The sequence below is a fragment of the Somniosus microcephalus genome, chromosome 4 (assembly GCF_052327205.1).
Source record: "Somniosus microcephalus isolate GS21.2 chromosome 4, FLI_Smic_1.0, whole genome shotgun sequence".
NCBI classification, from domain to species: domain Eukaryota; kingdom Metazoa; phylum Chordata; class Chondrichthyes; order Squaliformes; family Somniosidae; genus Somniosus; species Somniosus microcephalus.
In genome coordinates this window covers 195,692,187-195,706,617 of record NC_140990.1, presented here as the reverse complement: position 1 = coordinate 195,706,617, position 14,431 = coordinate 195,692,187, and the positions used below count along the sequence as shown (strand labels likewise).

Sequence of the window (14,431 nt, the reverse complement as noted above, 5' to 3'; positions counted from 1 at the left end):
CAGGAGATCACATGGGTTTGGGAGGGATGCAGAGTGATAGTAGATTTGAGGTTAGGATCAGATCAGCCATGATCTTATCGAATGGTGGAGCAGGCTCGAGGGGTCGATTGGCCTACTCCTGCTCCTATTTCTTGTGTTCTTATCTTCCTCATTGTGTTGAAAACCCATAACTCTTGCACAATCTTCTAATCCAACTCAATCTTTCCTAGGAATGCAGAACTGTGGAACTCCTCAACTCTCCATTCTCCTACAATCTTCAAGCTTTTAAAACTCAAGCTTACTGTCACTTAATCACAATTTCTCAATTTCCTGTCCTTTTTTCAGCCTTTACAGTATTTGTCACTAGGGGCCTTGTCCTTTCATCTAGATTTCTCACTGAAGAAAATATGCACATTATACTAAAACGCACAGCTGATCAGTACATACATTTGCAACCCCTGCAAGCAGACAACATACAGTGGTAGCTTTTTTAAAAAAATGCTTTCTTTGAAGAATAAAAGAGGTTTTAATCGAGTAGATAGAGAAAAACTATTCCTTCTGGCAAGTGGGTCAATAACCAGACGTCATAGATTTAAAATCACTGGCAAAAGATCTAGAGGGGAGATGAGGGGAAATTCTTTCACTCAGAGTTGTCGGGATCTGGAACGCTCTACCTGAAAAGGTGGTGGAAGCCGATTCCATAAATAATTTGAAAAGGGAGTTGGACAGGTACTTGAGGATGAGCAACTTACAGGGTTATGAACAAAAAGCGGGGATGATGGACTAAGCATGACTGCTCTTTCAAAGAGCCAGCACATGCACAATGGGCCAAATGGCGGCCTCCTTTGCTGTAAGTTTCTACGGCCGCAACTTTGCCGACCGAGGCAGGTTCGGAGCGGCCGGGTTCGGTGTCACGGTCCCAACCCGCTGCCTACTGCAGCCCGCACTCTCCAAGCTATTTTTCGTTGATTGGGCTTGTTACGCCTGCCCTGCGAAGTTCCCGGCCAAGTAATAGGAAGCGGGTCTGATGACATCATTTGATGACACGTCATCAGCCGGTTCCCTTAAAGGGGCCATGTCCAAATTGATCTTGACAGTTCTGCTGTCCGTATTCTACAGCACTGAGGTGCTGCAAACACTGACAAGCACTGCACAAAAGTTGCACGGCTGCACCCAGGCTCTCCCATATGCTTATGGAGCGAGTCACAGCAAGCAGGGAGGTTCTCTTCCCTTCCCATAGGGAGAAGAGACCTCCCCAGGAGACCAACGCAGCCTGGTTGCGCATTGCAGAGGAGGGCGCAAGCAGGGATGTCATCAGGAGGACCAGGCTGCAGTGGCGCAAACCTTTCAATGATCCGAGTAGATCACAAAACGTTACTGCCAAGCCACACTCAACCTCATCCTGCTGTGCCACTCATCACATCCACATCACTCTGCCTTCCCTACCCTACTCCTGCACATCCTTACTCACACCAACTTACCTTGCACCTCCACCCATCCCCCTCTATCTACATTATCTCTTCCCCATCTCACTAGCCACCCCGCACACTCACCCTCAATCTACTGCAAGCATACGCCCTAACAAAACACAAGGGTAGGCACCTGGGTGGTTTAGCCAATGTTATTGTAAAGTTTCTGTCAATGTGTTGTCAAACATTGAAATCTATATTTTCAACACTTTACCTTATTGGATAGATCTGTGCTTACCTTTGGAAGTGTCTTAATGAGTTCCAGTGAATGTTGAGACATAATTTCCCCCCCCCACCAATTGTGATGAGTGTGAAAGGAATGGCTTGGACATTGTAGGGATGCTTTATGGTGCTGGTGTGGGGTGGTGTCAACCTAGCGCATCATGTGGCAGCCAGGGTGTACAATGTCAAGTGATAGAAATCTGTTGTCTGGTGCTGATGCCCTGTGCAGCATCAGGTGATTGCAGAGAAGGTTGGTATTGTTGTTGGTGTGCCTTGTGATGTTGGTGCTGGGGCTATCGTGGAGGGATTCGGAGGACCATGGTGAGATGAAAGAAACTATCTGTCAATGGTGACAGAGCCTGCTCCAAGAAGGTGTTAGTGGATAGAGAGTTTACTCCAAACACTTCCAAACTGTATAAAGCTCAAAAGTGTCTTTCAAGTCCTGAAGGTTCAAGTTTTTGACATTGGAAAGTGAACAGCTGTGAAATGGTAGCTTTCATCCCACTTATGCAGCTGTCACCTATTCACAGCAATGGGGAGACAGAGAACCCGGCCTACTTACCTGACATGATCTCCGAATGACGTGAACCCTGTTAAAAAAGTGGGAAAATAGAAATAGGCTGGCAAAATAGTAGTTAACAAGCGTTTAACTATCTTAAATGCCTCCCCCACCACTTGGTGTCGGGTCTGTTCTGAAATCGCAGACGCGACACTTTGGAAACTTACATGGAGGCGGGTTCGGAGCGGGTTCTCAACCCGCTGTCAATCATTTCGATTTTGACAGCGGACCCGCATCTGAACCTGCACTCTGAGCGCCGGCAAAATCGCAGCCTATGATTCTATGAAAAACAATTATTTTCAGAGTCTTAACAACCATCAAATAAATTATCAATACATTCTGTAAACATGAAAGGTTATCACTCACCAACTACTGCCTTGGCTTTTCCTTCATGAAAGGACCAGGCCAGCGATAGCGCCTCAATGAACCTCTCCTGCTTCAACAGGTAATCCACCCTCTGTAGACAGAGCATTACGAGAAAAACATACATCAAGGTTCATGCTGCTTTACAGTAGGATCTATAGGAAGTATGTACTTCATTACAGCATGAGCAAACCAAGCACGTGTCATCCGTTGTTTAACTGCCGTGGCTGTTGTGGTCACAGTACAGCCACAATGAGCCACGCTTCAGATGCTGCCTCAGTTTGATCTAACCTTCAAATACGGTCAACGGAAAATTTAGCTAAGGTTTCATAGACATAGATGGCAAGCTTTAACCATCATCATAGCCAAACGGGGGTTCTTTGGGTGAGGCCAATATCACACAGCATGTTAAGGAAAACATTTTGCATTTTTTTTTTTTTTACATAATTCTTGCAAACATGCATGAAAAGAATAGAATGACACTAATTTAATTTTTTATTTTTAGATAATCACTAAAGCTAGAAAAGGTATCAATTTCTCTCATCCCAAAGTAAAATAATCCACTTTTGAAATATGTAACACTGCAATGATTGAGAAAAATGAAGCAATTTTAATTTTAAAAAGGTCCACATCCTACCCAACAGAACTTCACTTTTATGCTACTGCATAATAAATCGATACCTTGTGTATCTGGACCCCTTACGCCACAATAACATATTGGTTTTTGAAAACTTAATTCAACAGCCTTCAGTGTTTGAAGTACCAAAAGTAAAAAGTATCAATTCGATTTTGTTTTTTTTACAAACTGACTACACAAACAGAATTAGCACGAGCTGGCATAACTACACACACACCTACACACACACACACCTACACACGTGCAGAATCGCCCATTTCCTGCTGCTCCTAAAACAATTTGCATTTCATCACCTTTAACATACAAAAATGTACGAAAACACTTCAAGCTGGGGATCAGACCCAAGTTTGGATTAAGACAAAGGATAAGTTGGGATCGATCACAGTAATAGGATATTCTACAGACCACCCAATAGTAGAGAGGAAGTGGAGGAAGAAATATGCAGGCAAATTTATGAAATGAGTAAAAAGCATCGAATAATCATCATGGGAGACACTAAAAAAAAAAATCATCATGGGAGATTTCAACTACCCACAAATAAACTAGCAAGAAGTGGTAGGGAACGGGGAAAAGTGTGTTCAGGGCTCCTTTCTCACCCAGTTTGCAAGAAGTCCAACAAGAGAGGAATCACTGCTGGATCTAGTCATGGGAAATAAAGGAGGATAACAAAAGGGATTACGAAGAGGGTGGAAAAGAAGTCAAAAATAAAATTAGGAAAGCAAAGCGGAACTACAGAATTAAATTATCAAAAAATATAAAAAGAAATAGTGAAGTACTCTACATACACATAAATAACAAAAGGAAAATCAGGATAGGGCCACTAAGGGATCCACATGATAAACTCAGTGACGATTGTGAAATGGCAGAAATATTGAAGTTACTTTGCCTCTGTTTTTATCAGGGAGACTAACAAGGTGGGCATGACATTAGAAGAAGAGATCAAAAAAGATATCAAGACATTTAAGATAGAAAGTGGAGAGATAATTGATAGACTAGTCAAACTTAGAGAGGATAAAACCATTGGTCCGGAAATATTGCATCCGCACATATTAACTGAAGTTAGGGATGAGATAGCAGAGGCACTATTACACATATATATAACAATTCATTAGAAAAGGGAATAGTGCCAGAGGACTGGCAGACAGCTAAAATTATTCCTATTTTTAAACAGGGAGCTAGTCCAGGGAACTATAGATTATTAGCTGATCAGTGGTAGGAAAGATAATGGAATCTTTACTCAAAGATTTAATAGAAAAACATCTAGAAAATATAATAGAGTAGTCAGCACGGATTTGAAAAAGGTCATACTTAGCATCCTAGAATAATACAGCACAGTAGGTCGTCATTCGGCCCATCGAGTCTGCAACGGTTCATTCGAAGAGCAATCCAGTTAAGTCTCACTCGCCCCCCCACTCTTTTACCATATCCCTGCATTTTTTCTTTCAAGTATTTAATCAATTCCCTTTTGAAAGCTACTATTGAATTTGTTTCCACCACCCCATCAGGCAGTGCATTCCAAATCCTAATCACTCGTTGCATACAAAAGTTTTTCCTCATGTCGCCTCTGGTGCTTTTATCAATCACCTTAAATCTGTGCCCTCTGGTTATCGACACTTCAGCCATTGGAAACAGTGGGGGAATTTTAACATGGGCGTGTGGGTGCGGGTGGTGAGTTAAATGGGTAAAAAAATAACGAAGCATGTCAGGAAGCCGGTTACTCCCAGCAGGCAAGTTGGCATTTTAAATATGTTAGTGAGACTGGAAGCCTCAGATCTAACCTGCTTTGCCGGTTTTACTGTGGCCGGCTGGGTTTCGGGAAACCCGGCAGCTGCAGCGAGACGGGGACAGCCTTGGGGAGTACTTCTTGTAGGCCAGGAGGGCTGCCTCCCAGCCCCCTAAGCAGCCCCATCATACCATCCCCCCCATACAAACCTCACCCCGGGGTCGGGGATCGGACCCACCTTGGGATCGAACGCCCCCGGGGTCAGGGATCAGAACCCCTTAGGATCGGACTGCTGCCCCCGCCCCCGGGGTCAGGGATTGGATCACCCAGTTAAAACTCCACAGCATGCAGAGAAACCCAGAGTTCCGCGTTTCCCGTGCGCTACTGGAACACCCCACACACTCCCGCAGCTCCCACTGTATCTGGAAGTAAAAAGTCCCCCCAGTTTCTCTTTATTTACTCTATCTAAACCCTTCATGATTTTAAACACCTCTATCAAATCTCCTCTTAGCCTTCTCTGCTCCAAGGAGAACAATCCCAGCTTCTCCAGTCTATCCACGTACCTGTAATCTCTCATCCCTGGAACCATTCTAGTAAATCTCTTCTGTACCCTCTCCAAAGGCTTCATGTCCTTCCTAAAGTGTGGTGCCCAGAATTGGACTGAACCAGTATTTTATATAGGTTTAGCCTAACTTCCTGGCTTTTGTACACTATGGGGTGGATTTTGATGCTGGGGCGGGCTGGGGTCGTGTAATCTGCATTTCGTGTTAGCCACCCGATTTGAAATCGATGTGGGAAAATGATGCCATTTTAACTTAATTGGCCAATTGAGTTCCAACGTGTGGGAACCCATGGCCAATGAGTTTTTCCAGTCTGAAAGTTGCCTCCGATGACGTCATCATTGCTGCTGCATTTAAGGTCTGCAACAAGCCTTGCTTCTTCTGCAGACTGCCAAGCTTTTGCCCTTGCACGTTAGAGGCACCTGCAGGAAGAATGGCCAGTCAGAGACCTAGGTCTGCACCCCGCTTTGATGACGTTGCCCCGCAGGCTTTAGTAGAGGGAGCAAGAGCAAATAAAAAGGTGCTCTTCCCTTCCAGGGAGGAAGAAGCCTCCCCAGCAAACCAAGGCTGTGTGGATCCAGGTGGCAGAGGAGGTCAACTCTTTGTCAATAACGTGCAGAACCTGACTTCAGTGCAGGAAGAGGTTTCATGACCTGCGCACTGAAAAAGTGAGTATGAATTTCCCATCACCCTCAATCTGATCCCCATTGCCTCTCCTCACCAGCACTCAGCTTTAGCAATCTCTTCCTCCACATCCCACTTGACACTGACATCCATGCACCCTTATCCATTCCCTCTCTCTCTATGGTCACATTCGCCTAACTATTCGACTATGCAGCCCTCACACTCCCTATCACTGTGATGCAATTACAACTTACAACACACAGGGACGGCCCTTGGTCTTGCCAACTCACTCCATCTTTGTCTCCTTCTAAGCATCTATGCTATGGATTCTCTACACTCACTCCTTCATTCTCACTCAAACTCCACTTGTCTCCCTCATTGCAGGAAAAGAGAGCTCACAATAACAGCGAAAGAGCGAGGACAGGAGGAGGGCCACCCTCAGTAGCCCAGCTCACCACCTGGGAGGAGGTGGTCCTGGAGATCGTGGGAGTGGAGGAAGATTCCCAAGTGGGGGACAGACAGACGGGTGCATCACAGCAAGCTGGTGACAAAATAGTTTTCCATCTCTCTCAATGACATTGCATGAGTCACTGATAATGATTCTGAAGCTCTAACAGATGGACTTAAGATCACCTGCAATATGCAATGTGCATGTAACCTTAGCCTCACATCTCTGACTCTTTCCTTTACTCCCCCACAGGACCATCGCAAGCACCCGCCCCCACTATCCAGGAGGAAGAGCATGAGCCTCAAGACTCCTCAGAGGAAGCTGCAACCTCTGAGGGCGCAACGTCGGCAGAATTCACCGCACCCAGCACCAGCTCGGAGGGAACATCGCGAGATAGAGTAGTGTTGTCACCTGGTGTATCACAGCTCACAAGTGAGCATCAGCAGATTGTGGAGACAGGGACAGCAGTGGAGAGTCCTAGTCAGAGGGCGCAAGACTCTGCCAGCTCGGCTCAGCTGCATGTCGACCCTCTGCCTCTGGGTCCATCCATAAGATCAGCGGTGCTGGAACTCCAGGAACAGATGCAGGAGTCTCTGGCAGGTTTTGTCTCCAGGGTTGCTGCGAGTGTGGAGCGAATGGAGTCCATTGCGAACACGAGCAGCGCCTTTGTGGGGTCATTGGCACATGAACACATCACCATGGAAAGGATGGCAACCGCCATGGAGGTGATAAGTCGCCAGAGTGCAGAAAACATGGTGAGTGTTCTGAATAGAATGACATCTCTGGAGGAGCGATGGTCATCTATTGAACGGAGAAATCAGACCTGCATGAAAGTCCTTCTGAGTAGGACTGCCATTGCAAATATGGGTCCCCATGGCCCCCCTGATGTGCAGCAAGGTGCTCTCAAGCCACTTGCAAGCGCTGAGGGGGACCTGACCCATGAGAGGGAAGTTGGTGGCAGACATCAAGTGGGGGCTCCTCTCGGAGGCTTCACACTTCCATGCCACTGCGGGGCCCTCGGTCAGAGCCCCACCAGAGTCCACACCCAACTGAGATCGGCGTCTCAACCCCTGCACAGCCGCAGGAGCAGCAGACGGTTGCTGAGCCCTCACAGGTTCGCAACCCCAGAGGACACCCGCCAAAGGTGTCAAGACAGGAGCAGCAAGAAACTGAGCAAGGGGCCTCCACATCTGCTGAAACCACAGGGGAAGAACCACGTAGGAGCACGCGTAAGAGAAAGATACTGCACAAATAGTCACAAGGGTAGTCACTTGGGTGAAATTTGATGTTTTATGTTAAAAAGCCATCAAATGATTACTGTAAATAAAAAATCTGATGGCTACTGCTGTAGTTGTGGCATGTGTCATTTTGCAAATGGGACTTCCACATTGAGGGCTTAGGATTACTTGCAATTGACAGTATGGTGGTCAAATTGCTAGGAATCCACTGGTTCTTGGCCACTGTCGATGCTCAGGTAAGAAGCTGCGAGGCAAAAGTGCTCGATTGGCTAGGCTAAGCAAATCTGGCCAAGATGAGCGCGTTCCTTGCATCCCGGGCAGCTATGTTCTCGCGTACTGCTGCCGCTGGTTGATGGGCCTCTGCAAGATGTTCGTTTTCACTCTCCTCCTCCGAGGATACGTGACGAGCCACTTGGTCCTCAGGAATCTGCAAGCCACGATGCTGTGCCATGTTGTGAAGTGCACAGCAAACCACAACGATTCTAGAGACCTTGGCTGCTGAGTACTGCAGGGCTCCACCGGATCTATCCAGGCATCTGAAGCGCATCTTCAGCAAACCGATGGTTTGCTCGATTATGGCTCTGGTGGGCATGTGGCTGGAGTTGTAGCTCTCCTCAGCTTCGCTGGATGGGCTCCTCAACGGCATCATTAGCCACGTCTTCAAGGGCTAGCCTTTGTCTCCGAGTAGCCATCCGTTAAGTTGGTCTGGCGGACTGAATAGCGGAGGCACACCAGACTGGCAGAGTATGAAGGAGTCATGGCAACTGCCAGGGTACTTGGCACAAACATGCAAAATTTCCTTCTTGTGGTCACACACCAGCTGAACGTTAAGGGAGTGGAAACTCTCCTGGTTGACAAAAATACCTGGATTGCGATGGGGTGCCTTGAGGGCCACGTGTGCAGTCAACGACACCCTGCAATCTTGGAAATCCTGCCAGATTAGCTAATCCAACCGTACACGCTGTGACACTTGCTTGATCCTTGGTGAAACGGATGTGATTGTGCGCGATGGCAAAGAGGGCATCGGTTACCTGCATGATGCAAGTTTATGCGGCCGCCTGGGAGATGCCGCTGATGTCTGCTGCTGATCCCTGGAATGAGCCTGAGGCAATAAAGTTGCGTGCGGTGGTGACTTTGACGGCCACTGGTAAGGGTTATCCACCTGATCCTCTGGGCTCCAGGGCTTGTTGCAGCATTGCGCAGATGTCACTCACTACCTCTCGTGAAAGTCGGAGCCGCCTTTGGAACTGCTGTTCAGACATGTTGAGGTAGCTGACCCTGTGTCTGTAGACCCTGTTTGGGGGGTATCTCCTGCACCGACAGGCTTCCATGCACTGGCCCCTTCTGGCCTGTGCAGCTTCAGGTGGGTAAGCAGCAGCTTGGCGCTCCTGTTGGTGCTGCTGCTGTTGGTGCTGCTGTTGTTCATGGTTCTGCTGGTGCCGCGGCTGGTCTTCGTCCTCATCTGATGTCCAGAAGGGAAGGAAATAAATGCCTCCCATGCTTCTGGTATATGCCTCAGTTGAGGAAGCGCTCAGTCAAGGTGGCGAGAGGGGTTTCCCAGGAGGTCACACTGGAGAGGGGCGTCAGGCTCCAAACTTCCACAGCTGTGGTTATGCTTTCTAAAAGTTCCCCCAGACCTGAGACAACAAAGCCCTGCCACCTGCAAATGATGGCTGATCAAACCTCCTATTTAATGGTTGAGCTGCAGCCGATAGTCGGCAATCCAATTGAGCTCCCGCCAGGTTTCACCGTCGTGTTTCAGAGCAGGTGTGCTTCACGTGGGAAAAGGGTTAAAATCACAAAGGCCTATCAAAATGGCATTATCGAGGCAATTTAGTGCTTGTTAAGGGCCTTAACGGCCTATCCCGCCTCTTGGAGGCAGGATGGAGACGGGACCAATAGACACGATTTAATGAAAATTGCTTGGAGGCGGGATGGAGGCGGGGTTGGGCCCGCCCGGCAGTTTTTGCAATTTTAACCCCCCACACGCCTCCAATCCCGCCTCAACGGCCCGATGAAATTCAAACCCTATGCCTCTATTTATAAAGCCCAGGATCCCACATGCTTTATTAACTGCTTTGTAACCTGTCCTGCCACCTTCAAAGTTTTGGCAAAAACACCTCCAAGGTCTCTCTGTTCTTTCATCTCCTTTAAATTTATACCATTTAGCTTGTATTGTCTCTCCTCATTCTTCATGCAGGTACAGCAAGTAATTAGGAAGGCAAATGGAATGTTGGCCTTTATTGCAAAGGGAATGGAGTATAAAAGTAGGGAAGTCCTGTTACAACTGTACAGGGCATTGGTGAGACCACACCTGGAGTACTGTGTACAGTTTTGGTCTCCTTATTTAAGGAAGGATATATTTGCATTGGAGGCAGTTCAGAGAAGGTTGACGAGGTTGATTCCAGAGATGAAGGGGTTGTGGGGGAATCTAGAACATGGGGGCATAATTTCAGAATAAGGGAAAACTCTTTTCAATCGGAAATGAGGAGGAATTTCTTCTCTCAAAGGGTCGTGAATCTTTGGAATTCTCTTCCCCAGAGAGCTGTGGAGGCTGGGTCATTGAACATATTTAAGGTGGAGATACAGATTTTTGAATGATAAGGGAGCCAAGGGTTATGGGGAGCGGGCAGGGAAGTGGAGTTGAGGCCAAGATCAGATCAGCCATGATCTTATTGAATGGCAGAGCAGGCTCGAGGGGCCAAATGACCTACTCCTGCTCCTACGTCTTCTGTTCTTATGTTTCTACCAAAATGTATCACTTCACACTTTTCCGCCCATTCCAGCAGCCTGTCTATATCCTCTTGAAGTCTATTACTGTCTTTCTCACTGTTTACTGCACTTCTAAGTTTTGTGTTCATCTTCAAATTTCAAAATTGTGCCCTATACCCCCACATCCAAGTCATTAATCTATATCAAAAACAGAAATGGTCGTAGTACTGGGCCCTGGGGAACACCACTGTATACCTCCCTCCAGTCTGAAAAACAGCCACTTACCACAACTCCATTTTCTATTCCTTAGCCAATTTTGTATCTACACTGCTACTGCCCCTTTTAGGCCATGGGCTTCAATTTTGCTAACAAGCCTATTATATGGTACTTTATCAAATGCCTTTTTATCATCCATATACACAACATCAACTGTTCCACTCTCTCTGTTACTGTAAGGCTCACAAAATTCTACAGATGCCCCCAAACCAAAAAAGAAGAGATTTTGGACTGTTTTAAATAATATTGGGCCAAAAGGGGCTTAAAAATCAAAACCCCAGGATTTTTGGCTATTTTAAAAGGCATGCCCAGGCCTGTGGAAGGCTGCGACAAAAGGAGTTGGGTTGGGCACTGTAATACAAACAGTTTGAGTATTTGGCACGGGCCAGATTGTCTGGGAATGTTCTGGACTGTCTCAGTTATTCCACATAAAAGACAATGGCCTAGAAATTCAGTATAGCCATGTTTGGGGCGCTGCAGCATGGCGTTCGCTAACTTTTGCGCCCGGCGCAACTTAGCGCCACCTTCGCCGATATTCAGTTGCATCGCCCCAAGAGGTTGCTGCTGCGCTAAAGCAGGCGATGCACGATTATCATTAGGCACTAAGCCAGCGATCCGGGGCGCAAACACTGAAGGCGGGCGCAGCGCAGGTGCGGCGAGTTGCTCATTGAGGGCAGTCAGGTGCCAGTCAGCACTTAAAGGGGGAGGGTAGAATTGCTTGGCTGCCACGCCCTGCACACTGCAGCCCTAAGGCAAGGCCTGAACACTGCTTCTGGAACAGCTCCACGCCCAGGAGAAGGCCAGGGAGAGAGCGCAGCGCTTCGGCGAGGGTGACCCGAGGCTGCTGGTTAGCGCAGTGGACCGCAGGCGCCATATCCTCTTCCCTGAGGGTGGCAGGAGGCCGCTGCCCGCTGAATATCGGAAAGCATGGAGGGATGTGGCAAACAGGGTCACGTCCAACAACGTGGTTGGCAGGACACCAACCCAGTGCCGGAAAAAATTCAAGGACCTCACTCGGGTTGTCAGGGTGAGTACCCTTTCCAATATCCTCCTCATCCCTGCATGTGCACCTCACTTTATGGCAAAACGGGTCTGAAAGCCCTAATGGCCAGCCCTCATCCAGCAGCTATGGGACTGTCATGAAAAGCACTTGCGCATTCAGGACTTTAGACACTGTCAGGGCTATTCGACCATGGGAGGCAGTGCGGGCAAGATCAGGGCTTGACACTGTACTTAGAGGCTGTCCTTTCTCTTGCAGGCCAAGCTGGCGCATAACAAAAGACAGCAGCGACAGACCGGGGGAGGCCGTCCTGACCTGAAACCGCTGAGCGACCTCGAGCAGCAAGTGGAGCGGATCATGGCAGGCTGGCTAAGTGGCCCCGTCGCCACTGGAGATGCGGACCCTGTTCTGGGCACCAATGGTAAGGACATCACCTTTTTGACCTCTCCCTTTCCACTTGCGCCTCACACCAGCATCCTTTGCCACTATCGAACCAATGCAGTGCACAGCAGCACTCATGCCTCCCTCGCTGCTGCCCTGTCCTCACTCTAAAGCAACTCTTGTGCCTCCCTGCTTTCAGATGGTGACTCGCCAGGTGAGGAGGCGGCCCCTCAAGCTGGCACTGTGTCCGAGTCAGACATAGAGGAGGAGGAAGAGGAAGCCAGCCCATCAGGGACACCCTCAGCCGAGGCAGCCCATGGCCATGATGGTGACACGTCTTCGCTGGAGGGGAGCAGGGGGGAAGGGTCGGAGGATAGTGAAGCTCCGGGGACCAGCGGGCTGCAGCAACGCAGGAGGGGTGGGGAAAGCTCGGCGGCCTTCTCCCCGGAGGGTGAGTGCGGCCTCCAGTCCTGCTACGGTAAGCGCAGAGGTGGTGCGGCTCCTAGCGGAAATGGGCGCCCAGGCTGAGCGCAGGCACACTGAGCTCATGGCTGCAGTGGCAAGGATGCCTGACTCCACAGAGTCACTGGCAAGGAGTGTGCAGGAATTCGGGGCAGCACAGGCCAGGAGTCTGCAGGACATCGCGGCAGCACAGGCCAGGAGTCTGCAGGATGTCGCGGCAGCACAGGCTAGGAGTCAGCAGGACTTCGCTGCTTAACAGGCGGCTTCTAGCCAAGTGCTCAGTCGTGCCGTGCATTCACTGGCTGCTGTCATGCAGACACAGACCAGGGCCACACGGGCACTAACTGCTGCCACACTCGCTGGATCGGCCAGGCATTGCCGGGGCACTCGCCGTGCTGCAGCAGCCCAGCAGTCTGTGCCTCAGCAGATTGCTGCGCATGCTGCAGTGCTGGCTCGTGCGCGTGCCAATGTATCAGCCGACCAGGGAGTGCCTGTGATCTGTCAGGTGGGCAGCATTCCTGCAGCCAACACTGTCACTCCTCCATTGCAGCTGCCACCACCCGCAGGACAGACTGCTGCCGCCCAAGCAGAGTTGGAGCAGTCAGCAGCCGGCCCCTCCAGGCCCAGAGCTGGTCCAGGCCGACCCCCAAGGGCATCTGCCGTCTCACCATCTGACCCTCACCAGCATTCCCCCAGCCTTGCTGCAACCACTGGGGTCCCATTGAGGAGGAGCTGCATGGCGGGTCGGGGCCAGTCACGGAAGCGAAACGGATCACCCTCGCAGGGGAAAAAGTAGAAGGTGTGGCCAAATGTTTTGTTTTATATATAAAGGCCGAGACTGGTATATTTGTGTTTTTGGGGGGGGGTTTCTCTCCACTAGTTTGTCATGTGGGAAGGGCACAGAGGTATCACAGTAAAAAAAAATTCTTAAATCGCACTGTCCATGCTTTCTTTTGGAAGTCCTGGTTGCCCTGCTCGGCTGAGGGCTTGTGGAGCGACTACAGTCATCTTCTGCCATTGGCACAAGCCATTCCCTGAGAGGGGGCCTAGAACCAACTTGCAATAAGCCGCCGATGGGCTGCCCTTGCACTTTCTGCCTCCCTCCTGTGCTGGTCCTCCTCCTCTGGTGGTCCTCCAATGTCTGTCTGCTGGCAGTGGCCGAGTCCTGCGGATAGCCAGGTTGTGCAGCATGCAGCACACGACAACGAAATGGGAGACTCGCTCAGGCGAGTACTGTAGGGCTCCCCCGGAACGATCCAGACAGCGGAACCGTTGCTTCAGCACGCCGATTGTTTGCTCAATGATGTTCCTGGTTGCTTGATGGCTGTCATTGTATCCCTCTTCAGCAGGGGTGCTGGGCGCACAGAGCGGGGTCATCAGCCAGGTGCACAAAGGATAGCCTTTGTCCCCGAGAAGCCATCCTGGTGGGTGAGGCTGGGCCTCGAACATGTCTGCCACAGGATGAAGGCATCGTGGCTGCTGCCTGGAAAGCGGGCATCGACAGCTAGGATGAGCTGCCTGTGGTCACACACCAACTGCACGTTGAGCGAATGGTAGCCCTTCCGGTTGCGGTAATCCTCGGCATTCTCTCGAGGTGCCTGCAAAGCCGCATGCGTGCAGTCAATTGCGCCCTGCACCATGGGGAAGCCCGCTAATGCTGCAAAGCCCATTGCACGCTCTTGCTGCTTGTCAACGGTCATGGGGAAGGAGATGAACTGACGTCTCCTTCTGAAAAGGGCACTGGTCACCTGGCAGATGCAGCAATGTACCACAAACTG

The 14,431-nt window shown here is 49.6% G+C and overlaps 1 protein-coding gene across 12 annotated transcripts in view; it reads right to left on the bottom strand.

Moving 5' to 3' along the window:
- Positions 1-14,431, bottom strand: part of vps8 (VPS8 subunit of CORVET complex) — a 957,961-nt gene that overhangs the window by 826,713 nt on the left and 116,817 nt on the right. For all 12 annotated transcript variants that reach the window (XM_085985671.1, XM_085985669.1, XM_085985662.1 and 9 more), the window contains one exon: positions 2,596-2,686. In XM_085985671.1, coding sequence (XP_085841797.1) covers positions 2,596-2,686 — 91 coding nt within the window. The remainder of the gene's footprint in view (positions 1-2,595; positions 2,687-14,431) is intronic.